This window comes from Agelaius tricolor, unplaced genomic scaffold (genome assembly GCF_023055355.1).
Source record: "Agelaius tricolor isolate 1412-34295 unplaced genomic scaffold, bAgeTri1.0.p SCAF_16, whole genome shotgun sequence".
Taxonomy (NCBI): Eukaryota; Metazoa; Chordata; class Aves; order Passeriformes; family Icteridae; genus Agelaius; species Agelaius tricolor.
In genome coordinates this window covers 3302058-3328448 of record NW_027269276.1, presented here as the reverse complement: position 1 = coordinate 3328448, position 26391 = coordinate 3302058, and the positions used below count along the sequence as shown (strand labels likewise).

General features: G+C 43.8%; 1 protein-coding gene across 1 annotated transcript in view; it reads right to left on the bottom strand.

Annotated features, from left to right (window-relative positions):
- Positions 1-26391, bottom strand: part of ADAMTS17 (ADAM metallopeptidase with thrombospondin type 1 motif 17) — a 155998-nt gene that overhangs the window by 74318 nt on the left and 55289 nt on the right. The window contains exons 8-10 of the mRNA XM_071441238.1: positions 23918-24023; positions 5041-5181; positions 3608-3758 (exon numbers count right to left, since the gene is read on the bottom strand). Coding sequence (XP_071297339.1) covers positions 3608-3758; positions 5041-5181; positions 23918-24023 — 398 coding nt within the window. The remainder of the gene's footprint in view (positions 1-3607; positions 3759-5040; positions 5182-23917; positions 24024-26391) is intronic.

Below are 26391 nucleotides of genomic sequence, written 5' to 3'. Positions count from 1 at the left end.
CAATGGTTGATTCATAGCCCAGCGTGGAGCTGAAGGACAGAGGTCAGACAGGTTGAATTGCCTGTAATTTGCACAACTGCTCCCATGCTAGCCCTGGGCTCACAGCAGCACTGAGCAGCCAGAGCCCCTGGGATCTGTGTGTGTGGGGTGCACTGATAACGCCCTGTGCAGTGTCACAGGTGCATTTCTGACCAGCTTCTCCTGCAATTATTGTGATGCTGCTCAGAGCTTGAGAATGACACATTCAGTTCTCTAAAAGCAACTTGTCTGCCTCAAAATAAAGGCCACTGTGTAACCTCCTAGGTGGGCCAAAGCTCACCAAAGAGCTCATTTCCAACACCGTGCAGCTTCCAGCTGGAGCCAGGCAGCATGCCTGCCATGGCAGACACTGGTACAGCCTGCTGGAGAAGCACTTGCATGGATCAGATAATGCCTGACATTGCACTGGGAAAGATGAACAGAAAACACTTTGATCCCTTTGTGTATTCCAGGAGAAAACTCTGTAACTTGAATATGAAGGAGGATCTACTGAGGGGTCTTGAGAGACTCATTAATCACAGAACCATAGAATGGTTTGGGCTGGAAGGATCCTTAGAGCTCATCCAGTTCCACTCCCTGCCATGGGCAGGGACACCTTCCTCTACCCCAGGGTGCCCAAAGCCTGTCCAGCCTGGCCTTGCACACTTGTTCCCTGGCCTAACAGGAGCCCAGGCTAGAAGCCTGATTCACAGCTCCTTAAAGAGGTGACATGCACTAGAAAACCCTACCCAACACTGAGGTTACAGATCCTGAATTATACATCTTGGAGGTCACAGATTACAACAGACTGTGCACCATGTGACTATCATAAACTCATTTTTTTAGTATATTAAAATGTAGAAGGAAAGGAGAAAGGAATGTAGAGGTTTGGTGTATGTAAAGCTGAGCCTTGCTCATATGTTTTAATTTCTGCTCTGTAAATTTGGAGCAGAATAGCTGCAGGATAGCTGGTTTGGCAAACAGAGAGCTACAGTTTTGTTCTAATGCATCTGAGTTATCCTTAAAAACAAAATGGAAGAAGAACTTTGGGGATGCAATCTCAAAAGTTCAGATATGGGTGAATATTCATGGACTAACTATCCTGTTGGACTGGTGTGGGAGGCCCAGCCACTGCCAAGCATTGAGGGACCTGACTCCCTGTGAAAGCAAAGATCACATTCCTTCAAAAAAATGGGGCTTTGATGCTGTTAAAGGAGAGAGCTTACTGCACAGAAATTTCTGTGTTTCTCAAAAATGTTGAAATTTGGGAATTATCTAACCTCTCAAGTTTGCTCTAAACCAAATTGCATGACATTTTTGAATATAGGGCCTCTAGTTTGCCTGATATAATTATGCAGCTCAACTATCTCCAAAGAAATATTGTAATGTAACTCTCTTATTATATAAGAAAATAGGCAGCAGACTCATGTAATCATAAAAAGATTGAGCAGGCTCATTTCCTGAAGCTTATTTCCTTTTCGTAACAAATATTTACTGTCAAATGTTTATTGCTTTTACATTTGGATTTTTTTAATACTTTATTGAATTAAAAATACCACATTACCATTGGCTAAAAGAGGAGACAGCTGTATTTGCCAATAATTTCTACAGCTAATGCCAGTGACCAGTGCCAATTTTTTTTTTGGTTCATATTTTTGTAGACAGCTTTGAGACTTATGATACAAGTATTCTGCAGATGAGGCCTGAGGAACACAAAGGTGAAATGAACACAAATTTCAGAGGTTTAAAAATCAAAAGTGATCATTTCCTCTAAAGAATTTCCTTTCCTTGCTATCACACACCAATTCAGAGTAGCATAACAGGATGTAAACACAAGCTTAAACTAATGGCATGTGACATAACTGATCCAGAGCTTCACAGGGTGAATGCTAATTCTTAATGCACATCTGCAACAGAAATAATTCTAAATAAGGGACTGCAAATTAGTTTTAATCTGCTGAAGTTCTACCAGGCTTTTCATTAGGAAGCACTAATGTCCTCACAAAATATGCTTCTCTTTTGGGAGAAAGGAGAGATGGAGGAAAAGAGCACATTTTTCATTGGGTTCTAAAGTGTCAAATAATTAGACTGGTGAAAAATCTTGGGAGACACAAACACCTGCTGTCTGTGTCTTACAGAGAATGGTGCCTCTTGGCACATTATTCTGGCAAACAACAAGTCCCTAAAGCAATTCCAGACTGGACATGCAACTCCTGTGTGAGAAATGCTGACCACCTACCAGCAGGCTGACATTCTCATCAGGCACTGGAATATCCAGAAACAAAATGGTTTTTTTATCACAACAAGGGAAATAGCAAAAATCTCTTCCAAGAGCAGCCCAGCTGGGTGACACCCACACAAGTGGAAGAACTTGAGTCATGCTGGGTAGATCTGAGGTTTTCTTTACAGACCTATATTCTAACACTTTGCTTCCAGTACAGTAGTCCTGGTGGTCTGCATTTTCTTGATGGAGCTGGGAAATACAACCTGTCCAGATTCTTTTCCTTTGTTTTATATTAGCTAGTTTCCAAGTCCAAAATAAATAAAACAGCTAACGTGAAACTAAGAGCATTTTCCCAGGACTTGCACGTGTTCCACAGTTTTAGCAATTTGGCACTTAAAAGCCCCAGTTATCTCTGATTATTATTTTCTTTCTTAACACTGATTTAAGATCTCAAGCTTGTTCAGAGTGGGAATGAGGGACAACTAAAAAATACAAATGGCCAGTTATTAAAAGCAAGAAACCTGTCTGCTTTTTGCCTGTCTGTACAGGAGGGGATGCTGCCAGCTGGTGCTGGTGACCCAACACAGCTTCATGACTTTTTTTTTTAATATCTCCAAGGCCATGCTGGAAGCAGGCACTACCCCACTCCCTGTCTAAAGCAGGGGATAAGATCTGCTCAGAATTAAAAGATCTGATTATGTGTAACACCTTATGAAAAACTTGGCTGTCTAAATTCCAGAGATGAGTCCAACAGCCTCATCTCAAACACAACCTGCTCCTAGAGACAGCAACAGTCAATATTCCCATTTTGGCAACCAACCCCATGATAGCCCACACTGCACCCAAATCCTGATTAAACATCATGTTGCTTAGAAAACACACAGGATTCTGCACAGAATTTGGTAAGGCTTCATGAAAGAAGCAGACACCAATATTTCCTCAGCACAGAGTTAGTTAGGAGTCAGCTCCTAAGAAAACTGCGGTGGTCTGAAGGTGAAGTCTGTGAACGCCCAGCCAGCCATCTAAGCTGACTCTGTGGAAGTCGCCAAACACTCTTGTGAGGAGAGACTTTCACCTCAGCTGAACTTCCAGGAAAACAATCTCTACAGAGCATTTCAGCAAAACAATCTCAAAAGGGAACAACGTGCAAACACCAGATTTTCTGAGTCTGCTCTGGGAGATTACCAAGGGGAAAGAAGGATGAGGCCTAACCAGGAGCGGCTGACAGGGAGCTCGAGGCCGTTTGATTTTCCACCACCAGCGCTGAACCTGAGGGAAATACAGATTCCTTTTCTCCTCCCCAGGGCTTGGCAGCTTTATTTCCACTTCCCACCTTGTTTCCAGCTACAACCCACGAGCTCTTACCTCCATATCCTTACAGAAGGTGGCGTTGGTGCCAAAAAGGATCTGGCACTGCTCGTCGGCGCTGTAGTGCATCCCGGGCAGCTTGTGAGGGAGCCGCACGGAATATTGGCTGCGGGGGTCAGTCAGCAGCAGGCAGGTGCTCACCTTGGACCTGGGCAGGAAGGAAAAGTGTCCTTAGGGAAAGCCCCTCTGAACTGCAGGGTTAGGTCCCTGCTACAGAGGAGCCCTGTCCTCTCTTTAACAGTGTGAAACTGTGGGATTTTCCCTGGAAGTCTTCTGAATCGTTGAGAGCTATGGATATAAAGGGCCTTGGGAAGTCACCTGCGGCCCCAGGCCTTAAGGCAGGAGAGATAACATTCACAACATTCTGGGTTAAACTTTTGTCTAAACCAACATTCACAACATTCTGGGTTAAACTTCTGTCTAAACCTTTCCTAGAAATCTGAAGGAGACTCAATTTGGCCCTCAGGCAATCCAGCCCAAAGCTTCACTTGCCTTGAAATACCAGCTAGAAAGTCTGCCATCATGTCTCACCTCAATCACCCCAGCTGAATTCTGACATTTTTTCTTATCCATCACAGGCATAAAAAGAAGATTTTTCTCTTCGCTTTCACAACAATCTTTTACAAATTGTTGTGTCATATCAGGGACCAGATACAACCAGATGAATTCAGATGCAATTTCTTTTTCTAATTCATGCCTTTAACGTGGCATTAAATATCCCATTTTCTTTCATTATTTTCCTTTCTTTCCCACCTCTAACCCCCAGAGTGGGAAATTTTCCATGCCTAACCCACTCCTAGCACAAAGCACTGTGCCAGGCACTGTTTGGCAGAGAGCTGCACTGTAGGTTTAAGATTAGAACTGCAGAGTTCAGATAATTCTAGTGCTTCCTGTAGTTCGTGAGATTTAACAAGCAGCAGGACAGAAATCCTTCTTGAACAACTGAATATGATGAGCTGAAAGATGGATGCAGTGGGAAAGAAGTTTATAGTGAACTGTTTTAAACCAACACTCATTGAGGAGTGAGAAAACACCTCACAATCACCTCCAGGCAAAGTCAAGTTTCAATAAAATAAAAGCTATTTAATAACAAGACAGTAAAAACCACAGCATCTTTAAGCAGAGATTCCTGCAAGCCACCTACACACAGATTTCTGACATTGCAAAATTGAAGGGCATTTTCTGTAAAAGAAAGGTGATATAGGATTTTTTAAAAGATGTTATCAGCACATTGACAATTGCACATAATTTTTCTGCCTCTCTTCAATCCTCAGTTTCAAGGTGCTATTGCAATGGAGACAGGTTCAAATCTGCATACCCTAATCACACATGTACACTTCTTTAAAAGGAACATTGTTAATACTTTCACTTTAAAGCAACAGAGTGGATTCTTGCCTGGTAGGATTTTTGACACTCAGCACAATCCTTACTTTAGGAAGTTTTCGAGGTCGTCTCGGCTGCAGGAAGACCAGGAAAGGTCACTTGGGTTCCTACCCTTGACCCATTCTCCAGACATGATGTGAGACCTCCCAGCACAGGGCTGATGATCATCATCGTGGCTCATCCCCATGCTGTTGGATTAGAACAAGACAAGAGAAAGAACCTATCAAGTTATGATGTGGGTTTTCATTTCCCACTGCCCTCAGCAATGACACTCTCAGGGATTAACAGCTGGACAACAGGCTGCACATACAACACACAATCAGCCATGCACTGCCCTGGGCACCTGTTAAATAAATGAATTAGAGGTTCCTTTAATTTATCCATTGCCTTAATTTCACGAAGTGTTTGGTATTTGTGTGTTTGAAATTTTTAAATGTGTTTCTTATGGACTTTCCTCCCAGGGCTTATGAGCAGTGAACCTGGAGAAGTGATGTAGCTCAGAGAAGGGTATCTGCTGGAATATTTACTGAAAATTTTGGATTGCTTTGCCAAATCTAGTGGATAGGATCCCTACAATTACACTGAGAGAATGATCTAGAGATGAGCCTACTTTGTTCTTGCATCAGTGTGAATTTGGAATATACTGTTAGGAAACACATTTTTCTAAATTAGTGGTATTGTGCAATCATCTAACTTTGAGGCTGATCCTAGTTTGAGTCGTGGGTTGGATCAGATGATCTCCAGTGGCCCTTCCAACCTAAATTAGGCTCTGACTCTGTAACAGAAGCATTTAGACTGGAGCCTGAGGCAAAGCCAAGCCCCATTTCTGCAAGCACTGTCCAAACAAGCACCAGGACTGCCCCATGCCCATGTCAGCAAGGACAGAATGGGACCTACTCAGCAAAACAAACCATCTAAACAAACAGCAGATTGTGTTGGATAAACACATGGAGGAATTCAAACACATTCAGTGAGGATTTCCAAAGGCACTCAGAAACAGAAACCTGTTACTTCAACCTCCATCCAACTTCCCCCTCAGGACCCTTCTATCATCAGGGGAGTCTTCACCATTGGCTGCTACAGCAGGTTGAGAATAAATCCCTGCTGCAGGGAAGGTGAGACTCCTGTGCTGCAGGTAAAACTTTGTGAACAGGGAAAAAGGTGTGACCAAGGTCACCTGCCACACTCAGTCCTACACTCAGCCCATCACACCATCCTGCCTGGCAGTGAAAGTGAGTTAAAGATTTTCCATTCTACTTCAAAATGAACATTAAAACCCTCTTCCAGAATCATACTGTTTTCAAAGAGTTATTACTCTGTAACATTCCCCCTTCAATTCCAAAGTGAAATGGACCTTTCAGAAGAAAGGTGCCTTCTATGGCCAGTGTCACCTTCTAGCAAAATATCCCCAATTTGGGGCTGAAAATACAGAACTTGCTGGGTCTCCAGCTGGCTGTTTAGAGCAAGCCAGGAGCAGTCCCTTTAAATATGCAGTGTTTAATCCGTGCTATTTCCCTACAAATCTGAGGCTCCTGTTTGCTTTCTGACTGTGCTCTTGGCTTTGCTCCTCCCCAGTTGTGGGACTTGACTGTTCAGAGCCCAAACACGACATCCATTTCTAGTAGCAGTGAACCAAAACCCACTTCAGCACTTTGATAATTATGGCTTAGATTGAACCACCATCTCTGCTATTTTTAGCTTACAGTGAAGATTATATGGTGGAGTCTATTATTTTAGGTTTATCTCCAGGGACATTATTATTATTATTTCTAGCAAAACTACATTCAATGTAATTTTTAGACTCAGAAGTTCATAGTTATTCTTGTTTTTAAACCTTTGTGGTTTTTGAACACTGCAGAAACATTAACATCAAGCACATTTTGTTTGATGCACACAGGAATAATCTAACAGTCTATTAGTAACTCTAACTTCAAAACAGTAAAGAGTGAAATTCCTGCTCCACTGAAGTGAATGGGAGTGTTGCCATTGACTTCAATGCAGCCTGGGTTTCACTCCAAATATTTTACCCATGTTGTTTCTACACAGAGAAAACTCCTCACATGCTAGGATGAAAGTTCCAGCAGTATTTCTCCAATGCAAATAAGCCCATCTAAAGATTGTATTCCTAAAAGTCAGGAAAAGAAGGGCTCAGCACCATGAAGTAAAGGATGTGAGCTTGTCAGGAACCTTCCAGAACAAAGTTTGCCCCAAAATGCCAGTTTGAAGGTCCGTGGTCACACAGCAATCCTGATAACTTTTCTAAGGGAGACCAGGCAGATTTCCAAGGTTTCTTGCAGCTTGTCTGCCTTGTGACTGCCTCAGTGCTGACACTCAAAGCTGGGTCCTTTTTGGGTTTCTCCTCTGTTTCTGTGGGATGGGATCTGGCAGCTTCCTGAATGGCCCCCTGGTTGCCACATCAGGTGTTCCATCTCAAAAGGCTGAAAACAAATCATCTTCCTGACTTTGCAAGTGCTTAGGATCCCTGATTTTATCCCTTCCAGAAAAGCCTAGTGTTTAGTCTAGAGTTGTTAATGTAAGAAATGCTTTAGCTTTCTGATTAGCTTCAATTATTTTTATGTTGAAAGTAAGGTTTTGTTGGCAAAAATCAAGGGTAGCACTTCCTAATTAGTACATTCCTGTCTTTATCTTAAACCTGATCTCATGGAAGATGTCTTGCCTAAGACAAATGCTGAGGCTGCCAGTCTTTACTCAGCTTTATTTCACAGGGGGTTTGAGGCAGATAAAATTTGTTCTCTATAAAGAATGAATCAGAACTCACACCTCAAGTTATTTACAGGCTTCTTCTGAAATTCATTCAATTCTTACATGTGTGGAAATCTACCCATTTCTGAATCATTCCTGTTTTCCTAACAGAAATTCTTTTAAAAGTCACAAGCATAAAGGAATTGAGCCTGAAAGGAATACCTTTATTGGTATAAAGCAAAAGAGCTTTGCCAGTTTATATTAGCTTGGGATCTGGCCTCAAGGTACACATGCAACCCCTCCTGGCCTCTCAGTGATGAGTTTCTGGTAGAATGAAACCAGCAACACCTTTGGAGCCTGTTTTAATTGGCAATGCAGAACTTTTCTCAGCATCTACTTTACCTTACAATGACTCACTTGAGAAAATGATTAAATGACCTGCAGGACTAAGGCCTACCCTCGCATGCTAACTCATTCTTTTCTGAAGTTCAAGGGTCTCCAGCTACATCAAAGGGACCAGGTTTTCCTAAACAAGCAGTAAATGCAATGCCATGCTGATTCTTTTCACTAATGAACAGTCCCCCTCGTTTAAACAGAAAAAAAATGGGACAGAGCAGCGTGTGTTTGTACTAAACACCAGTGCAAACTGAAGCAATAGTTTACATTTCATTTGTGACCATCTAATCTTACCTGCTATTCAGAATTCACGTGGAATTAGAAGCAGGTAATCAGTCTCTTGAAATATTCTGCCTTGGGAAGTTCTATTCTTACATGAACTGATCTTGAACAAAGAGTTGATAAGAAAAGCTCTCAGATTAGAAGTAGCAATGTCAAAATGACACTGCACTGCCCTGCAAACCCACTGCCCTGTGTGCTCCCTGAGACATGAATGTCCATTTTATCAGAAGCCACAAACAGACGCTGCCTGTTACCCTTTGCAAAGCCAGCAGAGCCATTATGGATGAGCAGGACTCAGTTTCCCTTTGTGCTGTTACCACCACAGTCACTCCTTCATCCCAACCCCACGGGAAACTTCAGCCTTTCAGTTCATCACATTCTCCTCCTGAAGACAATGAGATTCCACAAAGGCAAGCAAGGACAGCTCAGACTGTCAGCTCTTCAACTCCTTTCATTCAATGTTTACTCAGAGTAGGCACCCTGGGACTCTGGTTTCACACTCCAGCTTCTTTCCTAATATAAATAATGCATTGCTTACCAGTCAAAGACACCATGGCCTCACTGGAGGAGTCCTGCAGCACATTTACTGTGGCTCACCATGTGTGAGGCCAGAAACAAGCTGACTGACCAGTGTGAGCCCTGACTGTTAACAGAATCACAGCAAGGCAAATCTGATCAGGAGTCACAGGGAGGCAGCAACCACAGATCTCTTTGATGCAGTTTTTTTGGAGAGCAAGGCTTTAAAGTAGCACTGCTATGAATAAAAAATAGCATGCAGTCTCTGGGAGCTGTGGCCTCCCTGAAGCCTGTGCAGCAATCAGAACTGGGTCAGGATGCCAGAATTACACTCTGGGCCTGAGCTGGACAATTTCTTGTGTAATTCTTTTAAGCTAAACTCAATTATCAGCCCTGTGTTTTCCCACAGCAATGCTGAACAAATGCACTTGCTTTGTTTGTTTGGGTCATTTGTGGAGTTTCTCCTCTAGACAGTTAATGTAACTAAACTGCTCTGTTTACCCTTGGTGTGTTTTCCAATGTTTCCTGTTTTTCCTCACAAGCCTGAGCCAAGTGCACCAAAGCCTGTGGAAAGCCTCCTACTGCACCCAATGCACCGCTGCAGCTCAATGTTCTTGAGGTCACGTGCACAAATCTTCACCAGAGCTACTATGACCCTCACTAGAAAACCCAAATCTGAGTTAAAGATAATGCCAAGGGCTGGGAGAAACTGATTTAGGAGATGCTTGAAAAATCTGTTCAACAGCTGCAGCTCTGGCTGGTAAGAGACCACTGGACAAATCCCCAGGACTGTTTTCATCACTCTCCCTTAGCAGGGAGAGACGAGAAGCTGGGACAAGAGGCAAGTTTGATAGAAAATACCAGCAGCAGCAGCAGCACTTTCCTTCAGACAAAGGGTAGCAACTGAAAGAAAGAAATGTGAAGAAGGGAAGCCTGAAAAAAAGACACACAGATATGGAAACACCACCTTCAACACCTCCCTCTGAAAGTCAAACCATTCCATTTGCCTGCAAATAACTCAGCGTGAGTCAAACACTGGATCACTTTAGAAACTCATGGCTATCAAGGCTACCCAAGGTGTCCTGGCTGTCACCCCAGCTGTTTATTAAACATGCATGACAAACAATTGATTGCTCTCCACACAACTGCACTTACCTCAGCCACCAGTTCTCCAAAGGGCAGGGAGGATGTCCAGCTGCCAAGAAGGAAATGAGGACAGCAGGCTGTCTCTCATTCCCACAGAGAGAAATCCAAAGGAGCCTTTCCAAAGAACCAACTCACAAAGAGCTGGAACTGTGTAAGCTCAGCAACACATTAAATAGGAAGAGCTCCTTGGGGCCAGCCCTGCAGAGCAACATGGCCTCAGAGAATTGAGCAGAGCCCATGACAGCTGTATCCCAAATACAAGGGGGGACAGGAGAAGGCAGAGATATCTCATGCTCCGAGTGAAAAGTTCAGTGGGACCACTAAAGTTTTTACATTTTGGCTGATACTTGATTGCTGGGCAACATGTTTTCTCTACCTGTAACATGCCTTACCCTGCAGATGTTCTCCTAAAGGCTTTGTTTCTGCAAGGGAACATTGCTATGAGCCAGGCAGTACCAGCCTTGCATGTCACCACTGACATTCTCAGAAGAGAATATGAGAGAAGTCATTCCCTGTGACCTGGTTTGCCATGACTCACCCACAAGTAATCCAGCATTAAATGCAGAGCCAGGACCAAGCACAAGATTTCTTTCTAAAGCCCACTGGAGAACAATAAATGCAAAAGGAGGGCAGACTGAACAACATCCTTGCAGAGTGGGAGAGGGAAGGGAGAAGGGGAGCTGTAATTTACCTTCTCTGGCATGTCAGAGTGGGCAGGATGACAGTGCCCCACAGGAGGACAGCTATTTAGACATGCACAAATGCCATCTGGTTTTGCTTATGAAGGACAAAATTCCTCCCCTTCCCACCTCCTATCAGGTCTCAGTGAAGGTGTGAGAAGGGAATCCCATCTCTGCAGTGCATCCAATATCAAGCACAAAGGAAGATGCTGGTATGGAAGGAGGTTACACAGGGTGTGTGGCTGGCAGCTGAGAACATTACACATGGCCATGAAACTCAAATCCAAACAGATCACTAAGCAGAGGGTGCACACCAACAGCTCTTAGCAGCTCCTGCCTTGGGCTGGGTTTGAACCAGGAGTGGGAGACAGCACCCCACATCATCCAGCCTGAGAGCTGTCCACTCCCAAATTGAGTTCAATGTTAGGAATTTTTATTAACATTTGAAATTGAAGCTGCATCACTGGAAAGATGCCTACTTCTGAACTGGTTCAACATGTTGAACATTTCAATATAAAATGCTGATCATCTTGCAAGTTATGAGGTTTCCATCCAGTTGAGAATAAGGACTTAACAGAGGGAGGAGTGAAGCAGGGGTGCTCATTTGAGCTGGAATTGTAATAGGAGCTGCAGGGCAACGTGAGGACAGTAACTTTGAGAGGGTGACCCAGGAAGGTGATGCCTCTAAGGAAGCAGACATGGCCAGAGATGTCAGAAGGGGCCAAGGCAGGCTTGGACAAATAAACAAATCCAGTGAAAATGCTGAGGTGAGCTGAGCTCTCACTGAGGGAGGAAGCAAGGAAACATCTTGTGCAACCTTCCTATAAAACCAGCGGCCACTGAGGCCACTGGCTTAATGGAAAGCAGGTTTTTTCACCCTCTTCTTTTCAAACATGTAAACACTGTTTCTTAAATATGCTTTGGCTATTCCAGAAACTGTCAGGAACACTTTGGGGAGCAGTGATGAAGAGAGGGAGATGATCCTACTAAAAGCATTTGAAGTAACCAAGGCTGGTCATTGTGTACACAGTGTTATCTAGAACAGGGGTGTTCAGGATGGGTGCTGTACTTTTGGGGTTTTTTTAATCAGGAAAATCAACATTTAAAGGGAGCCATGACTACTGGACTCTTGTTTTCATAACCAAGTTTATGTCACTCTCCAATAATGAAGTAACCAGATATTTTATATGGTTATCTACTCATCAAGCAGCCAAGAAGTCAACAACAGCGAGTGAGAACACACGAATGCCTATGGTGAATAACAGTGTGGAAAGCTGTGGTTTATTCAGCTGCATGACAGATCCAGCCCTTTATGATATGGTTTTCATTTAAAAAGAATTAGCTCTTTTGCCTTGGAATCTGGAAGGCAGCAAAGCACGAGCTTGTGCTGCAAGGGACAGAGAGCACACGACAGTGACACGGCAGGGACAGACAGCACGTGAGAGTGACATGGCAGGGACAGACAGCACATGAGTGACACAGCAGGCACACCCACTGTGGCCTTGCACTCAAAAGCTCACTGGTATAAACACTGGTTTTGGTTTGATTGAAGCCTGACCAAGGCCATGAAGAACAGGGTGAATTATCTTAGGATCCTCTCCCCAGCAACATCCCATGTTCACATTGATTCCTCTCTCCAGCAAACATTTGCTCATGGGACTCTCTCTGAGCAGCCCTTGCTGCTCCACAGAGTGGGGGATTCACAGCAGGACAGGCACTGCCTGATGCACTCCAGCACCTTTGGTGAGATGAAGGAATCCAGCTGCAAAACAACTGAACATCCACCATTCCAAGGGCCTCCCTCCACTGCTTCTGATTTCTAGGATGTGGCCCCTGCATATCAACCTTTTCCTGAAAAAAGCTTCACAGTTTCTTCTAAGAGCTGGCAGGTTCTGAGGCAACAGGGGCAGAAAAAGGAGTGCTCCACCAAATACGAAGTCCTACAAAATGCTTAAGTTGACCAATATACATACAAATAAATTTGGCAGAAACTCAGCATTGCAGAGGTAGCACTACCTCAGGAAAACACCCTTCTTCCTTCTGGTGTCAATACCCTCTCCTTTCCAAGATCCATTTAGCATCTTACACAAGTCTTTCCTCCTTCCTTAAAGCACTATCCCATCTCCATGCAGGCATCCAACCACATGCTGAGCATTTCTACACCCTCACACATTCTTTCATACCTGCCAACAACACACAGCAGATTTCTGACACAAAAGCATCAGTAGGAGTCAAGGGTTGCTTTAATTCCTTCAGTCAGTCCCTGTTGAGGAGCTGAATACAAATATATCCAAAAGCACTCACTGTACAACATGGATCAGTGACTCTCTGTGGGAATCACTTGTCTCACACTGGCTGTTTGTCATGATCACAGCTGAGCTGTGACCCTAAAGTAAGAATAAATTTATCTGAGGATGCCTCCATGGAAATGTTTGCACTAAGCTGTTTCCTTGCCCTTCAAGTGATTAAATCCGCTTCTTGGACACACAAAATTCTTTCTTTCTCACTTGCTTCAATCTGGTTTCAGAACACAGAGAAGTGTTGCAGAAGGAGCACAATGACTGTGAATGAACCAGTGGTGGGCAGAGGACTGCTCATTGCACAGAGGCTGCTGTGCTCCATCTGTAGCTCCTTGTTTTTGGAAAGCACCCCGGGGCACAGCAGAAGGAGCAAGCTGAAGGGTAACAAGCTGTTTGCTTTCAGCACTGCCTGAAGTGGGTGAGAATGAGTCCTCCCGAAAATGTGACATGCATTTCCTCAGAAGATGAAAAGGGAATATAAATTGTAGGGTGGAAAAAAGACCAAACCCCGGGATAGCTGGGTGGGATTTCCCACCCACGAGGGAAGAGAGACAAAAGCTCAGTGAGCACTGACAGCCCTGTCACTCAGAGTGTCAGAAACCCCAGGGGAAGCTCTGTGTGCAATCACTTTTCCAAAATTCCTGTGAAACCACTGAGAGCCTCCAGTCAACTGCAGTGAATGACCAAGTGCCAAACCTGAATGCAGAGCTGCAACACAAGACACCCTTCAAAGGAAGGCAAGGAGAGGGGAGAGATGGTGTGGAATATTTGCCAAATACGTGCAACACGAGTAGCCCAGATGTCCCACGCTCTGCCCCATCAGGAAGCCACCCCCAGGCGAGGGCTGGGGAAGTGGGACAGCCTGGGGAATGCACTGTGGGAGTCAGGAATGCTGGCTGCCTGCCCCACACTGGGAGATGAATTCTCCATCCCTGGAGGTGGGAAGGAGGAGATGGCCAACACCAAAAGACAAGAAGGTGTGAAGTAAATGCAATATATAAATTCTACCAGCATCAAGTGTTTTGCAGTGCCCAGACAAGGCAGTGGGTATGAGTTTGATGGCTCTCAGAGCAGCAGAAGTCCCTTTTCACAGAAATATTTTTCATCCTCTCTCTTGGTCCACATTGTCAATCACTGTGGGCTTGCAGATTCAGTGCAAGAAGAAATCCATCCTTATGTGACCCTCTTGCACTGATCCACCAACACAGCAGGTGACTGCAGTGGACAGTAACAAACCTCTGGGCTTGCTTTAGCTTCCAAAAATGAGAAAAACCCACCAGAACTGACTAGGAAAAAAGCTGCACAGGAAACACATGATGCAATTCTAAAATTTTGTTCCCAATAGTGGCACTCCCATACACCAGCTCCCTAAACTCCTAGAATTTTTCACAATGGTTCAGCTGGTAAAATAATTTATAATAGCAGAACCACCTGGCCTTGGCTGTTTGTAAATGATTGCAGAAGTTCAGCAAGTTATCTCAGTTTCACTCCTTTTATCAGCAGGGAGAGATTCGATATCCAACAGGAATGTTGCAAATTATGGCTTGGTATCAAAGCAATTTGGCAATGATATGTTCAGACCAATACTGAAGTGAAATTCTTTGGGTAGTGGGTGTGCCTGGTTGCCTACAAACCTCAGTGCTGATCAAGTCAAGTTTGCTTCCATGTTGTCTAAGGAAAGGACATGAGGAAAGTAAAAAGTGACTTGAAGAGATGCTCTTGCTTTGAGTAACTTTGGCTTGAACATGTTAATGTGAAGACAAATTACACAGAAAGAAAAAAGTCAGTTATTTTCATGAGAAGATACTGTTTCAGAGGGTCCCTAGCTGATAAGAGGTGCAGGGTGTGTGTCATTTAACTTGGGATAGCTTTCTGGAGATGGGTAGGAGCTTTTCTCATGTTGTTCTGTTCATTGTGCTCAGAGGGGCTCCTGCAATCACACATTTGGCAAACCTGGTGAAGTTAATTCAACACACACCCTAAACAGCTCAGAAGGAGCTGCAGGTATGGAAGGTAGTACTTAATGTTTAAAAAGAAAATACGAATATATTTTCCTAAGCAAACAAGTCGGCTTTTTCTTTGACTAGAGAAAGCCCTCAGGATCATATCTGAATTACTACTGGAAATGTGTCAATAACAGTGAAATAATGGAGAAAGAGATAAAGTAAATACACAGTGGAGGTGATACTTTAAATGAAGTGATGCTTGTGCACACAGGCAGGAAAGCTGAGGGCAAAGTTGTTTGTTATTATAATGTTCCTGTGGGAAAATCCAGATTGCAGCATTTCTTTAAAGCTACTAAATGCAGACAATCTGCACTTTTATCAAAATTTGACCACTTCTGACCACGGTGACTCATGATGGGTAGTAGGGAAGAGTTCTGTGTTCTTGGACTAAATCTACCCCACGTTACACAGCAAGCAGCTTTACTTGAGATAAAGGAGGAACCAGACAGGAAAGAATTCACCCATTGAAAAGTGCTGCTGGTTGTGCTTTCAGGAGGAAGAAAGGAAGCTGTGTTCTTCCTGTGAAGGACAGACACTTTCCCTAAGTACACAGACTACCTGAACCAAGAAGCACAAACTCTTTCTAGGGAGCATTTCTTTATCCTGCAGCCTAGTTTTCCTGTGTGCAATTAAAATGAATATTTAACAGCCAGATTAGAAAGCTGCCACTTCATTAGCTGTCTCCAGAGTGATGCTGGCAAACAGCAGGGTGGGAGGAAAGGAGCCCAGCAGGGAGCAGGAAGAGCCAGGCAGGATTTGGACTGTCACTGACAGGTGAGAAACAGCTACCAGAGGGTGGACGTGAGAAACTTCTGAGAGGTCAAACTGTCCCAAATGTGGATAAGATCTGGTGTATAAGGTGAGTGTTCCAATGGGCTTTGGAGCACAGAAAGAAGTGAAAAATACAGAAAGGTATGGTGAAAAATACTCATTTTTAAGGCCCTGAGCTAATTAAAGCCCAGCCAGGAGGGAAACTTTTCAAGCATCTGAGAGCAAATCATTATGATCAGATTCCTTTTGCTTTGATTTGTTTTACCTAAGCAAAAACAGAAAACTGTGGGCTATTCTCCTCTTTTTTATGGAAACTGGGGTTCAAATAAACATGTAGACAACAAACTCCCTGCTGGGCTGGATCCAGCAGTGGAAACAGGCCTGGCATCTGATGTAGGGAGGATTTTGCAAATGGAAAGGGATCACTGAGAACAAAGCAGGCCTGTTTACTTCATTTCTCCAGTAAATTCTCTTTTGCTGCATTTTATTTCCCAACACAACGGTTGGCCAAGAGGCAGCCAACCCTGTTCCACCCCAGCACAGCCTTCCACTGACGTAACAGCTAAAGGGAACCACATTTTTAGAGGCAACAGCATTTCCACTGGCATTGCTGCTGCTGACTTACTACCAAAGGCTTTTCCAAGTGACAGGCTGGGATTTATCACCTTCCCCAGCTCGGGAAGTCATTTTCACCTGGAACCTGTTGAACTCAGCAGGCCAGGCAGACAGCACGGGTTACAGGCTATTGGAACCCAACTGCTAGTGGAAAAGTAAATATTTCATCTAGATCACTGCCCTTGTATAAAAACAAATTATTATTTGGTAAATGGCACTTACAAACCTAATATTTCCTGTGCTGGTGTGCAGTGGGAGGCTGCACAATGGGGGCTTGTACTGTCCCCATGTTTTGGGTCACTGGGTGCACCAGGCTGCTGCCAGCAAAGCCAGTGGAGTATGAAACCAGAACCCTCGTGGCAGGAAGCAGATGCAAGGTTTGCCAAATCATTACGGCCCAGCTACTTAACACAGCCCTGGCTTACTCAGCAGAGTAAACCTTCAAAAAGAAAGGCAGAGCTGGCAAAGCTACAAAGCTATTGATTAAACAAAAATTGTGTTTCTAAATGGCTGTCGTTCGCCTGTTTGCTGCAGTTTTATTATGTTAAGTAAAGCTCTACAAGATGCTCAAAACCAAAGAAATTAGAGGGACTGCAAGGGAATGTTGCTTCCCTAGGGATTACACAGAGATCTTCCACAAAGCAGCAAGAAACCCTTGCCCAGAACTAATGTTTGCCTCAAGAGTGCAGAAAGCAACGGGACGTGGAGATTCCCACGCCCAGTTCCAATGTCATTACATTCCAGTACTGTAAATAAACTATCAAATTTGGATGGTACAAAGGTGAAACAGATAATCATGACAGAGGGAAGGTACCCTGCTACTGTGCCAGGATTAGCAGGTTCAGTAAAGGCACCTGGAAATATCTTGCAACTTTACATAAAACTAAAAAACCTCCCAAACTGAGGTCTATCCAGAGCAGAATACTACAAAACCTCTCCATTTCTCCTCCCCAATATTCTTTTTCTCTGTGTGATTTTTGTACCTAATTTTCTTTTTTTTAAATTTTTCTCTATGATCCCACTGCCATTGCAAAAACAACCTGCCCAGACAAGACCAATACCACAGGGATCTGCTATTTCTGGGGCTCAACTTGCTCAAGTGTCCTGTACTGCCTTACAGTGGGCCAACACAATTTCTGTTTAGTGCTGCTCCACAACTGCCTCCTCCTCAGGTCAAATCATCCATGCTGGCAGAAGTCTCCACTGATTGTTTTCTAAATATGTTTAAACCTGTCTTTGATCTCTGCTTCCTTTTGACTTAGGACATGGTTTTCAGAAAGTTATTATCAAGCTACTAAGGTACATCATAATAATTTGTTTTATTTAAACCAGACCCCTCAGTGTGTTACCAGAAGTGGAAGAAGCATCTCCTGAAATGTTAGGATATACCTCTTCTTTCTGTGAACCAGAAGCTGTTATTAAATAACTGCTTTGCTTAGATCATACCACTCTGATGTACAGCACATATGATGAAATAGGCAGTGTTCCATTATGTCCTTTGGACTTGTACAGAGAAGGGCAACTTAACTGTGAAAATGTGCTTGCAATTATCTGTGGAAGAAGAATGAAACCTGGGAGGAGGGGAGCACGAAAAGGGAGCCTGGGAACAGGGAGAGAGAGACATTCCTCAACAGATTTACAACACAAATGGCAGAAAATAAAATTAGCAACTCCAGGGTGGGTACAGATTGCTGCCAGCATTTCTGGCCAGCCCCGGGGTATGTCTACACAGCAGCCAGTCCCTCCCAGTACTCCTGAGACTGCAGGATACTGGAACAGCCACATCCTCCTGGGAGATTTCAGGAGGGGATTCTGGCCCCAGGAGAACAGAGCTGGGGCAGGCACTGCCTGAATGCAACTCTCCAGCTACTCAGGAAGTTCTGGTGCAGCAGAGCCAGTAATACCTGAGCTTGCAAGAATAAAGTCTGCATGGGATTGTCTCTGGCTCCAGTGCTCCTTGGGACCCAAGTGACCTTGATTTTCCACCACTCCAAATGCAGAGATGTGAGCTCTGACACACAGCATGGTCAGAAGGGCACACAGGCTTTATGAAGGCACCAAGGGAACCACAGCTCCCCAACACAAGGCAGGATTTACACCCAGCAGTGCCACTGGAGAGGTTTGTGCAGCCACTGGACAGATCCTGGCAGCCACAGGCTGCATCCCTGAGCCATCCACAACTGGGTGTTACCCCACAGACACACAGGATGGACACCTCTTTGCAAGAGCTCTCTCATAGTAAAATAATAATTCACAGAGTGAATAAGATGCCTGTGGGCATGTGTTTCAGTAAATTCTTTAAGTACATGCTGAAATCCTACCCTGTGAATAGGAGTTTGACCTCATTTGCAGTACAGAGGGAGCAGAGTTATAACTGAAGTTGTCTGGATAACCCCGAAACTGAGACTTTGGTGCTTCTGCATGTTTGATTCTACAATTTAAGTAACACTGGTTTTCATGCCTTTTGGGAGGCATGAAGTAACCTGGGGACACATCAGTGTACTTCTGCAACAGCAACAAAGAAAAATGTTCCACAGAAATTCAGGTCAGGCAGAACCTGCCTGATAAATGTGGGACTAACTCAGAGAAACACAGAAAAGAAAAAGAAGCCCAGGTGAGAGATTTTTTTAAAAAACAGGGTTAATGTTTAAAATCAGCCAGGACAGAAACTACACTCAGCTGCCTCCACTGGTAGAACCCAAGGTAGAGTTCAAGGGTTAGACTGTGATGAGCTGCTCTGACAAACACAGAGGGTTGTTGGCATTTTTTCTTTCAAAACAGCTTCTTAGCTCCCACATCCTGTACCTGAATGTTATAACCCCAGGATAAAAGGAGAGAATTTTTAGCAGAGGTCCCTCCATTTCTCCATGGCTTCCAGAAGCACTGCCTTTGCCCCAGCACCATGATTTGGCTGTCTGGCTCCAATGCTGCTGGCACTGTACTGACTGGAACAGCAGGACAGGTTGATCCAAAAAAAGAAAGAGGTTTCTATCAGCACAGTGTGCACTCTGCAGGATTACCTGTCTGCACAGATCTGCCACATTTACTGGGGTGGTCCTCAGCTTCCACATGAAACTTGTCATTTTTAAAATGCATTATGAGCAGTTTTTTATAAATTGTGGGGCAGGGGAGAAGGAGGACAATTTCCTGCTTGGTTCTCAGGCATCCTGACTAGCTGCACCACAGGGACTGGCTTTGCTGGTGTAAATTGTCACAGGGCATCACTCTGCGCCTCTGGGATCTGCCCAGGGCCACTCCTCAGCCCACAGTATTTTTACATTCTGGCACATCTGCATCTATCTCTCTTCTGGGTGCAGAACTGCCCTGACCAGGGAGGCCAATGTTATTCACAAGTCCATCAGCAGAAATACCAGCCCACAGAGGGAACAGCCAGAGTGCTTTTCCCTCACCTGCAACACCACGATGCTTGAGACACCACAAAGGCAGCAAAGAATTATGCTCCCTGAAGTCATTTTACCCAAGCTACAGCTATCAATACCTAACATCTAAAGCGAATAAGCACACTGGAGAGAAACCTGCTGGTTCCAAACCCTTCTCTTTGTCTGTTTCCAAGCCCTGAGCTGTTTGGTTTGTGCATTATGGGCTTTTACCTTTGGACTGGTTTTTGTCCTCATCTGTTTCAGCTTCAAGTTTGAGGCCGTGTGGTTTCAGGCTGTTGGCAGGAGGCAGCTCCTTGCTTATTGTCAGTTGATTTTAATCCCCTTTCCTAAGGGCATCTGCCCCAGCGTGGCTCCCAGCCACACCACCTCAGGCCATTCTCTCTCCATCCAGGCAGTGCCAGGTTCCTCTGGCTCATGAATGGGAATCTTCCCTCCTCACCCAAGCCTGCCCCCGTCCCACCACAGGAAAGCTGAGGCTGTTGAAAGAAAGAGCAGTGGCAACAAAGCTGGCATTGTTGTCCTGAAAAACCCCTGGCTGCAGCCCGCCCCGCTCCGTGCGGGGATAACGGATACACGCATGAATCCCAGCTTTTGTTTCCAAAAACTTGTTTGACTTTTTCTTTGGAGAAGGACTTAAAAATGGTAACAAAGTCACTGCTGTAGGCAAAGAGAGAAGTAGGAGGGGGGGAAGTGGCACTATTTTCCTTCCAGTCGGTTGTTCAGGGTGGTCTTTGGGGTGTGAATCTCAGACCAGGCTCACGCTGGGGCAGCTCATGGAGGTGGAGGAGAAGAGAGGCACCAGTCAGGATCCTGGTGACAAAAGCAGGGCACTTTGAGGCTTTTACTGATGGACTTGCCCTGCAATTCTGAGGAAAGATGAGTGTAAGAAATGCTCGTTGTTCATATTATGTTTATAATATGAAGACCTCAGACTGGTACATTTTAAGACTTCAGTGACCGCTGTGATCTCTGGGTCTTCCCTTCTGTGTAGGTCAGGACCCCACCCAGCAAACCCTGGATAAAATCCAACAAACCCTGGTTACACTCAAGTGTGCTGTTTTAGAAGACATCCAGTGCTGAGCCAGCTGACTGAAGGAACAAGGCTTGGTGAGGGTCCTGTCTTGTGCAGGAAGGAGTTTATGATTTGCAGCCTCAATACACATTCACTGGGCTCCCTGCCTGTCACCTCTTTGTAACAGCAAGACTCTTCTGGATCCTTTGTAGCAAAAATTGTGTCTAAATACAGATGGATGTTCCATTTGTGTCCATGGACCAAAACTATCAGTACAGACTTGGAGATTTAAATACAAAAGTCACGTCCCTCACCCCATCATCAAGCAACAACTCCACAGGTGAAACCTAAAGATGAACTTCCATCCTTCAACTTCCATAGGACCTATTTCATCCTAATGGACCTATTTAATGGTGTATCCATGTTTTCACAGTGCAGCTGTCCGGAATAGTGTTTTTTGCAGTCAGTCCAAATGACATTAGTGGCAGATTAGGAATCTGACACATCAATTAGTAATCCATTCACTTTTTCCAAAGTCCACATCAGAAACTATCTGTGAATGCCAAATTTGGCTTGTGATCTCCACAGACATTTGTTAGTCTTAAGGAAAGAATAATAAATCTCAGCTTTTCTACACTCATAAGGAAATCAGACTTCAATAAAGCTCAAAATTATGGCTCTCCAAAATTTATATTTTTGCCAATATGGATGTAAGTTTTGATTGGATTTTATTTTAAATTAAGAAACTTACACCTAGTTTTCCTTGGTTTTCATTTTTAAAGCTCATGTCAGCTTCTTTGTGTTCATGTCTGCAATGGGTTTCCTTACATTTCACACAAAAACTCCAAAGTCTGCAAAGAATTCTTCTATTGCACAAGATGTGCTGAAGCAGCACCACTCAGAGCATCTTATGCAGGTCAACACCAAAAGAAGAAGGCCTGACACCTTGTAAGGTTAATGTAAAGATTGCTGTTGGCCTCCAGAAGCCACCAGACAACTGGTCAGAGGTTGAGATGAGCAGCCAGGCCCCTGGTGGGTGACAGCACAGAGGGATGATTTTGATGTTCAGGTTGGGGGCTGACAGACATGGCATTCCCCCCCTCTGTTTTGATTTGACAGCACAGGGCGTTGATTAGGCTGCTGGTGGCAAGGCAGAGGGGGCAGAAGGGTTTGCCCCAATGTGTGACAGAGAATTGCAGCTCCTTGTGGAGTGAGATAACCTGGAACATGTCCCCAAACATTTGTGGAAGCAAAATTCTCCCAACAGCTTCTACAACCTTCAGCTGGAGCCCTCCAGGCTCCTGTGCCCTCCCAGAGCCACATTACCCCCATGCCTTGGGTCCCTAAACTGGCCCTTAGTGACCCCCACACTCCTCCAGTATTTCTGAAATAATTTTCCAAGATGAACACAAAGAAAGAAAACAAGCAGAGGAAAGACATTGTGGTCTTACCACGAAAACTGCCCTCAGAAAGGAAAATGGAGTTGGCAATTTTCTGCACAGATGGAGAGATGTATCTGAAAGCATTACATCCCCTATTTATGATGGGGATTTTTTTGCAAGGCATTATTAGAAGGAAGCTTGTCAGCTCTGCTGAGAAACTTGGCAAACACCAGGGCAGACCAGTCTCACTCTTTCACACAGCTGGATTTTCTGCAGCTCAAGTATTTTTCCCTCTTGCTCTTGGCCCATCCAAAGATGAGTGCTGAATTTCCCTTTGCATTACCCACAGGTTAATTTGTTATTAAGTTTAGGCTCAGTTTAACATCTTGGCATGCAATCTAAATAAAACCAAAACCAAATGTCCTTCATTTCTGCTGAAACCACCCTCGGTTTGGCTCAGCTGCCTTTGGTGTCACTGGAGGGTGAACAGGAGATTCATTTTTGGTAGGTCACCTAAATATCCTCCATGCAGCTTTGAAATACACTGCCATAAAGTAATTATTTGTCATGGACTGAGAGTGGCCAGAACCTGAACACACTCCATTGGCTCTGACTTAGCTGTGAAATACTTCTTACTGCAGGAAAGGAAGATACACCAGACACATGAGCTGCAGGAAGGGTGCAGAAAAACCTCAGGCACAACTTCTTACTGCAGGAACAAAGCTGGGATTTCCCATCTTACATCCAGAGAGGCTGAAGGAAAGAGTGCTTGAAAACCCCCCAGGCACAGTCCTGCCCCCTGTACAACTTTGTTCCTGGCCCAATTCTGTACCTTCCACAGCCCAACTGTGACACTGCAACCAGAGTGATGTCAATGGAAAGGGGAAAAAGCTCATCAGTGTTGTAAGTGCAGTGACACTGGGCCTGGAGAGCCGGGAATGTGGAGCTGACCTTTGGTTAACTCATTCTCTGCACTAAGAGCATGCAGCTGACTCTTCCAGTCAATTCCATTTTCTTCTGCCCATGGGATATTTATAGGCAGCTTTAAAGAGGCTCCAAAGTCACCTGCAGAAAGTACCCAATAATCTCATTCTGCAAATTGCTGTCTGACTAGGATTTGTCACGTTCTTTCCTGCCTTTTCCAGTGTATTCAAAGTGTCTTACCTAAGTGTGATTGAACTGATAAATCAAGTTATAGCAATTCTTTCTGTTGATCAAATAATTCTGCTTAAGGGCATTTCCAAAATACTGATGTTTACCATTTCAGTCACAGCAGATTACTTCACATGCAGAGATGAAACCATTACCAAACTATTTAACTATTAAAGTCCTTGACACAGACACCTGAACTTCAGAAAAAACTTAACAAGTTCAAAGATTTTGAAGCTCATATCGGTTTTGTGGACCTACTCTACACAGCAAAGAAAATCAGAATTTGTCTCTATTACTGTCAATCATTTAAGAGATTGAGGCTTCTTTGTGCTACTCAGAATCAGAACAGAGAGCTGAAAACAGGGGAAGAAAAGCTAGAAAGATTTCTGTGTACTAAAATGGGTATTTACATAAGCCTCCTGAAAATTAGGTTATGTATCAATGTGCTACATTTATGAAATCATAACAAACAGCCACTCTAGTAATTGCACTTGTCTGGCTTTAAATAAAAGTATCCTGCAGTGGCAAAAGAAAAGAAGGAAACAGAAGGACAAGCTCTTACTTGTGCCCAAGTTCGTGTGCAATTGTGAATGCCAGATTGAGACCGTTGTCTTCAGCAAGAACACATTTTCTCTTGGCACTGCAGACACCTCCTAGGTAAGCAATTCCTGCAACACAAACACAGAGAACGTTCCCATCAGAACCAGTGAAACAGCTCATTCATTCAAAACATACAGCAGTAACAAGCAAAGTGACCAAAAATGCGACCAGAATGAAAAACATTAGAGCAGTTTCCATACAAGATCATCTGAGTAGTTTCTTCCTCATCCTAGTGAAGAATCAGTCCAGAGTTTTGTCAGACAGGAAATAAGTAAAACACACTCTCTTCCACTGCTTTTGTTGGAAAATATATTTAACTGTCTCAAAAATAATTTCACTGACCAAAAAATTCATCTAAACTTGTCTACTAATACCCTCTACTACAGCATTAGAAGATGCAGCAAAGAAGCCTGAACAAGCATTAAAATGAAGTTCTGATTTTCAGAATGAACTCAGGCAGCAGGAATAAAACAATAAAGCAGAGACTCTGAAAAGATCTTACATTTTCCCTTCTTTTCATACTCAAAAGCAAGCGAGAGTGTCAGAGCCAGGAGAGCTGGCAAAGTGCTGCTGGTGAGTCACAAAGCCAATGTAGGTGGCACAAGTCTCCTATTACTGAGTGGAATTTAGGATTTGATCCATGCACAGTATTCTCCTGTTTGTGTGGGCACCACGAACAGTTTGAGGCTGAGGCCAAAAAGGAATTCAAAAGTTATGGCATGGAACCTCTGCTATGGAAAAACAATAGTCCTCATCTGCCCTTCCTGCAGCCAGAGTGGCCCCTGCTGCAAGTGCCACTGCACTTGGGAATGCTGTGCTGGCACCTCAGGGTGCCCCAGTGGATATATCTGCTTTTATTTGTACTTATCAGCATACAAGGAATCTATTTCCTCACTGCAGGACTGGTTGCATGGAGGGGTGCCTGGATGGAGCTGCCTTTAAGGAGCAGACCATGACCATGCAACAGAGCCATGATCTCCCTGTTCTCCTTTTTTTCTTTTCCTCTCAGAGCTGACAAAGCTGTGTTTATCAGAGTGCAAATGTAAAACTTTAGACCTGGAAGAAGTCCATCTCTGTTTTTATGAGATTTGACAACAATAAGGATGTGGATATTAGTTGCCAGGGGTGTTCTGGATGGAATGAAGGGATGGGCAACAGTCTTTTATTTCAGTACTTGCAGAGAAGAGTAAAGGCAGAAATCAGGCACTAACACTTGCTTACTTTAAAAATGCTGACTGTGAAAGGGCAGATTCATACCACAAACAAAAAAATGAGATCAAGATTTAACCTTTTAAATTAAGGGCCTAAAAGGCTGGATTTCAGCACTCTTCTTGGACTGACTCGATTCTGACATGCAGAATAGTCCAAAGGACATCAAGGAATTGCTCAGAAAGGAACAAACTTCTTTGGGAAAGATTTCTGAGATTGCAAGCTCAATTCACACATACCTGGTGGCCCAATGAATGTGCCCCTTTTTGGTTAAAGGGAAGCCAAAACCAAGAATTTGAGTCAGCTGAAAGACACCTTTACTGAATAGGGAGAGATCTTTTGGTTCCCTTTCAGCAGTTTTAGGCAGAAATGACCAGAGCGGGACTTTTACCAAAAGTGTTTTATTCCTACTATTAAACCTGATTATTCCACCTCTATCTTCCACTCACCTGTGCCAATATCTCTCAGTTGTGTCTGACACATGAGGTTTTAACTGAGGAGCAACTATTGCATTTCAGGCTCAGGGGTCAATCAGGCAAGTCAGTTTTGCTTGAAATTATTCATGCTAAATTCCTTCTGAGAGATTTTATAAAATGAGGCTGGGTCCATGTTTCCCATCATGGAGATAGAAGGGGGCAACATTCCCATTTTTGGGAGGTGTGGTGCAACAGAACAGTCTAGAATTCTGACAATATATTTAAATATGTTAAATACCAATTAAATTGTCAAATAAATTATACCAAATAGTAATTCTTCTGAAGTCTTTGTTTAGTGGCTCTAATCCCCACTGAAGTTGGCAATGCATATCCACATTATTATTTTGGCTTTTGCTCTATGCTAAAACCCTCATTATTCAAAGGTGGAAAAGTAATGATTAAGGACTTGTACATCCACCAGTGGTCAAAGAAGTAGTGACTGTGGCTCAGTTACAGACTCTTAGTCATCTATTTTTATTAGCTATTTTCAGTGCTTAATGTGAATCCTGTGTGGCCATTTTATAATATCTGCAATGATCAATTTAAAAAATGTAGCCATTTAAAATTAGTTTATTATTACAGAAATGGACTGGGCAGAGAAACTCATAATCCTGGAAGAGGAGAAACCTTTGGAGTACATGGAATGAACTCAGTAAGAAGTCCAGCTCATGAACTGCTGAGTGCTTATTAATAAAAGAGTCATTCTGGAGCAGCAAGCCAGTTATAACAAATTGGTATCACATTTTAAGCC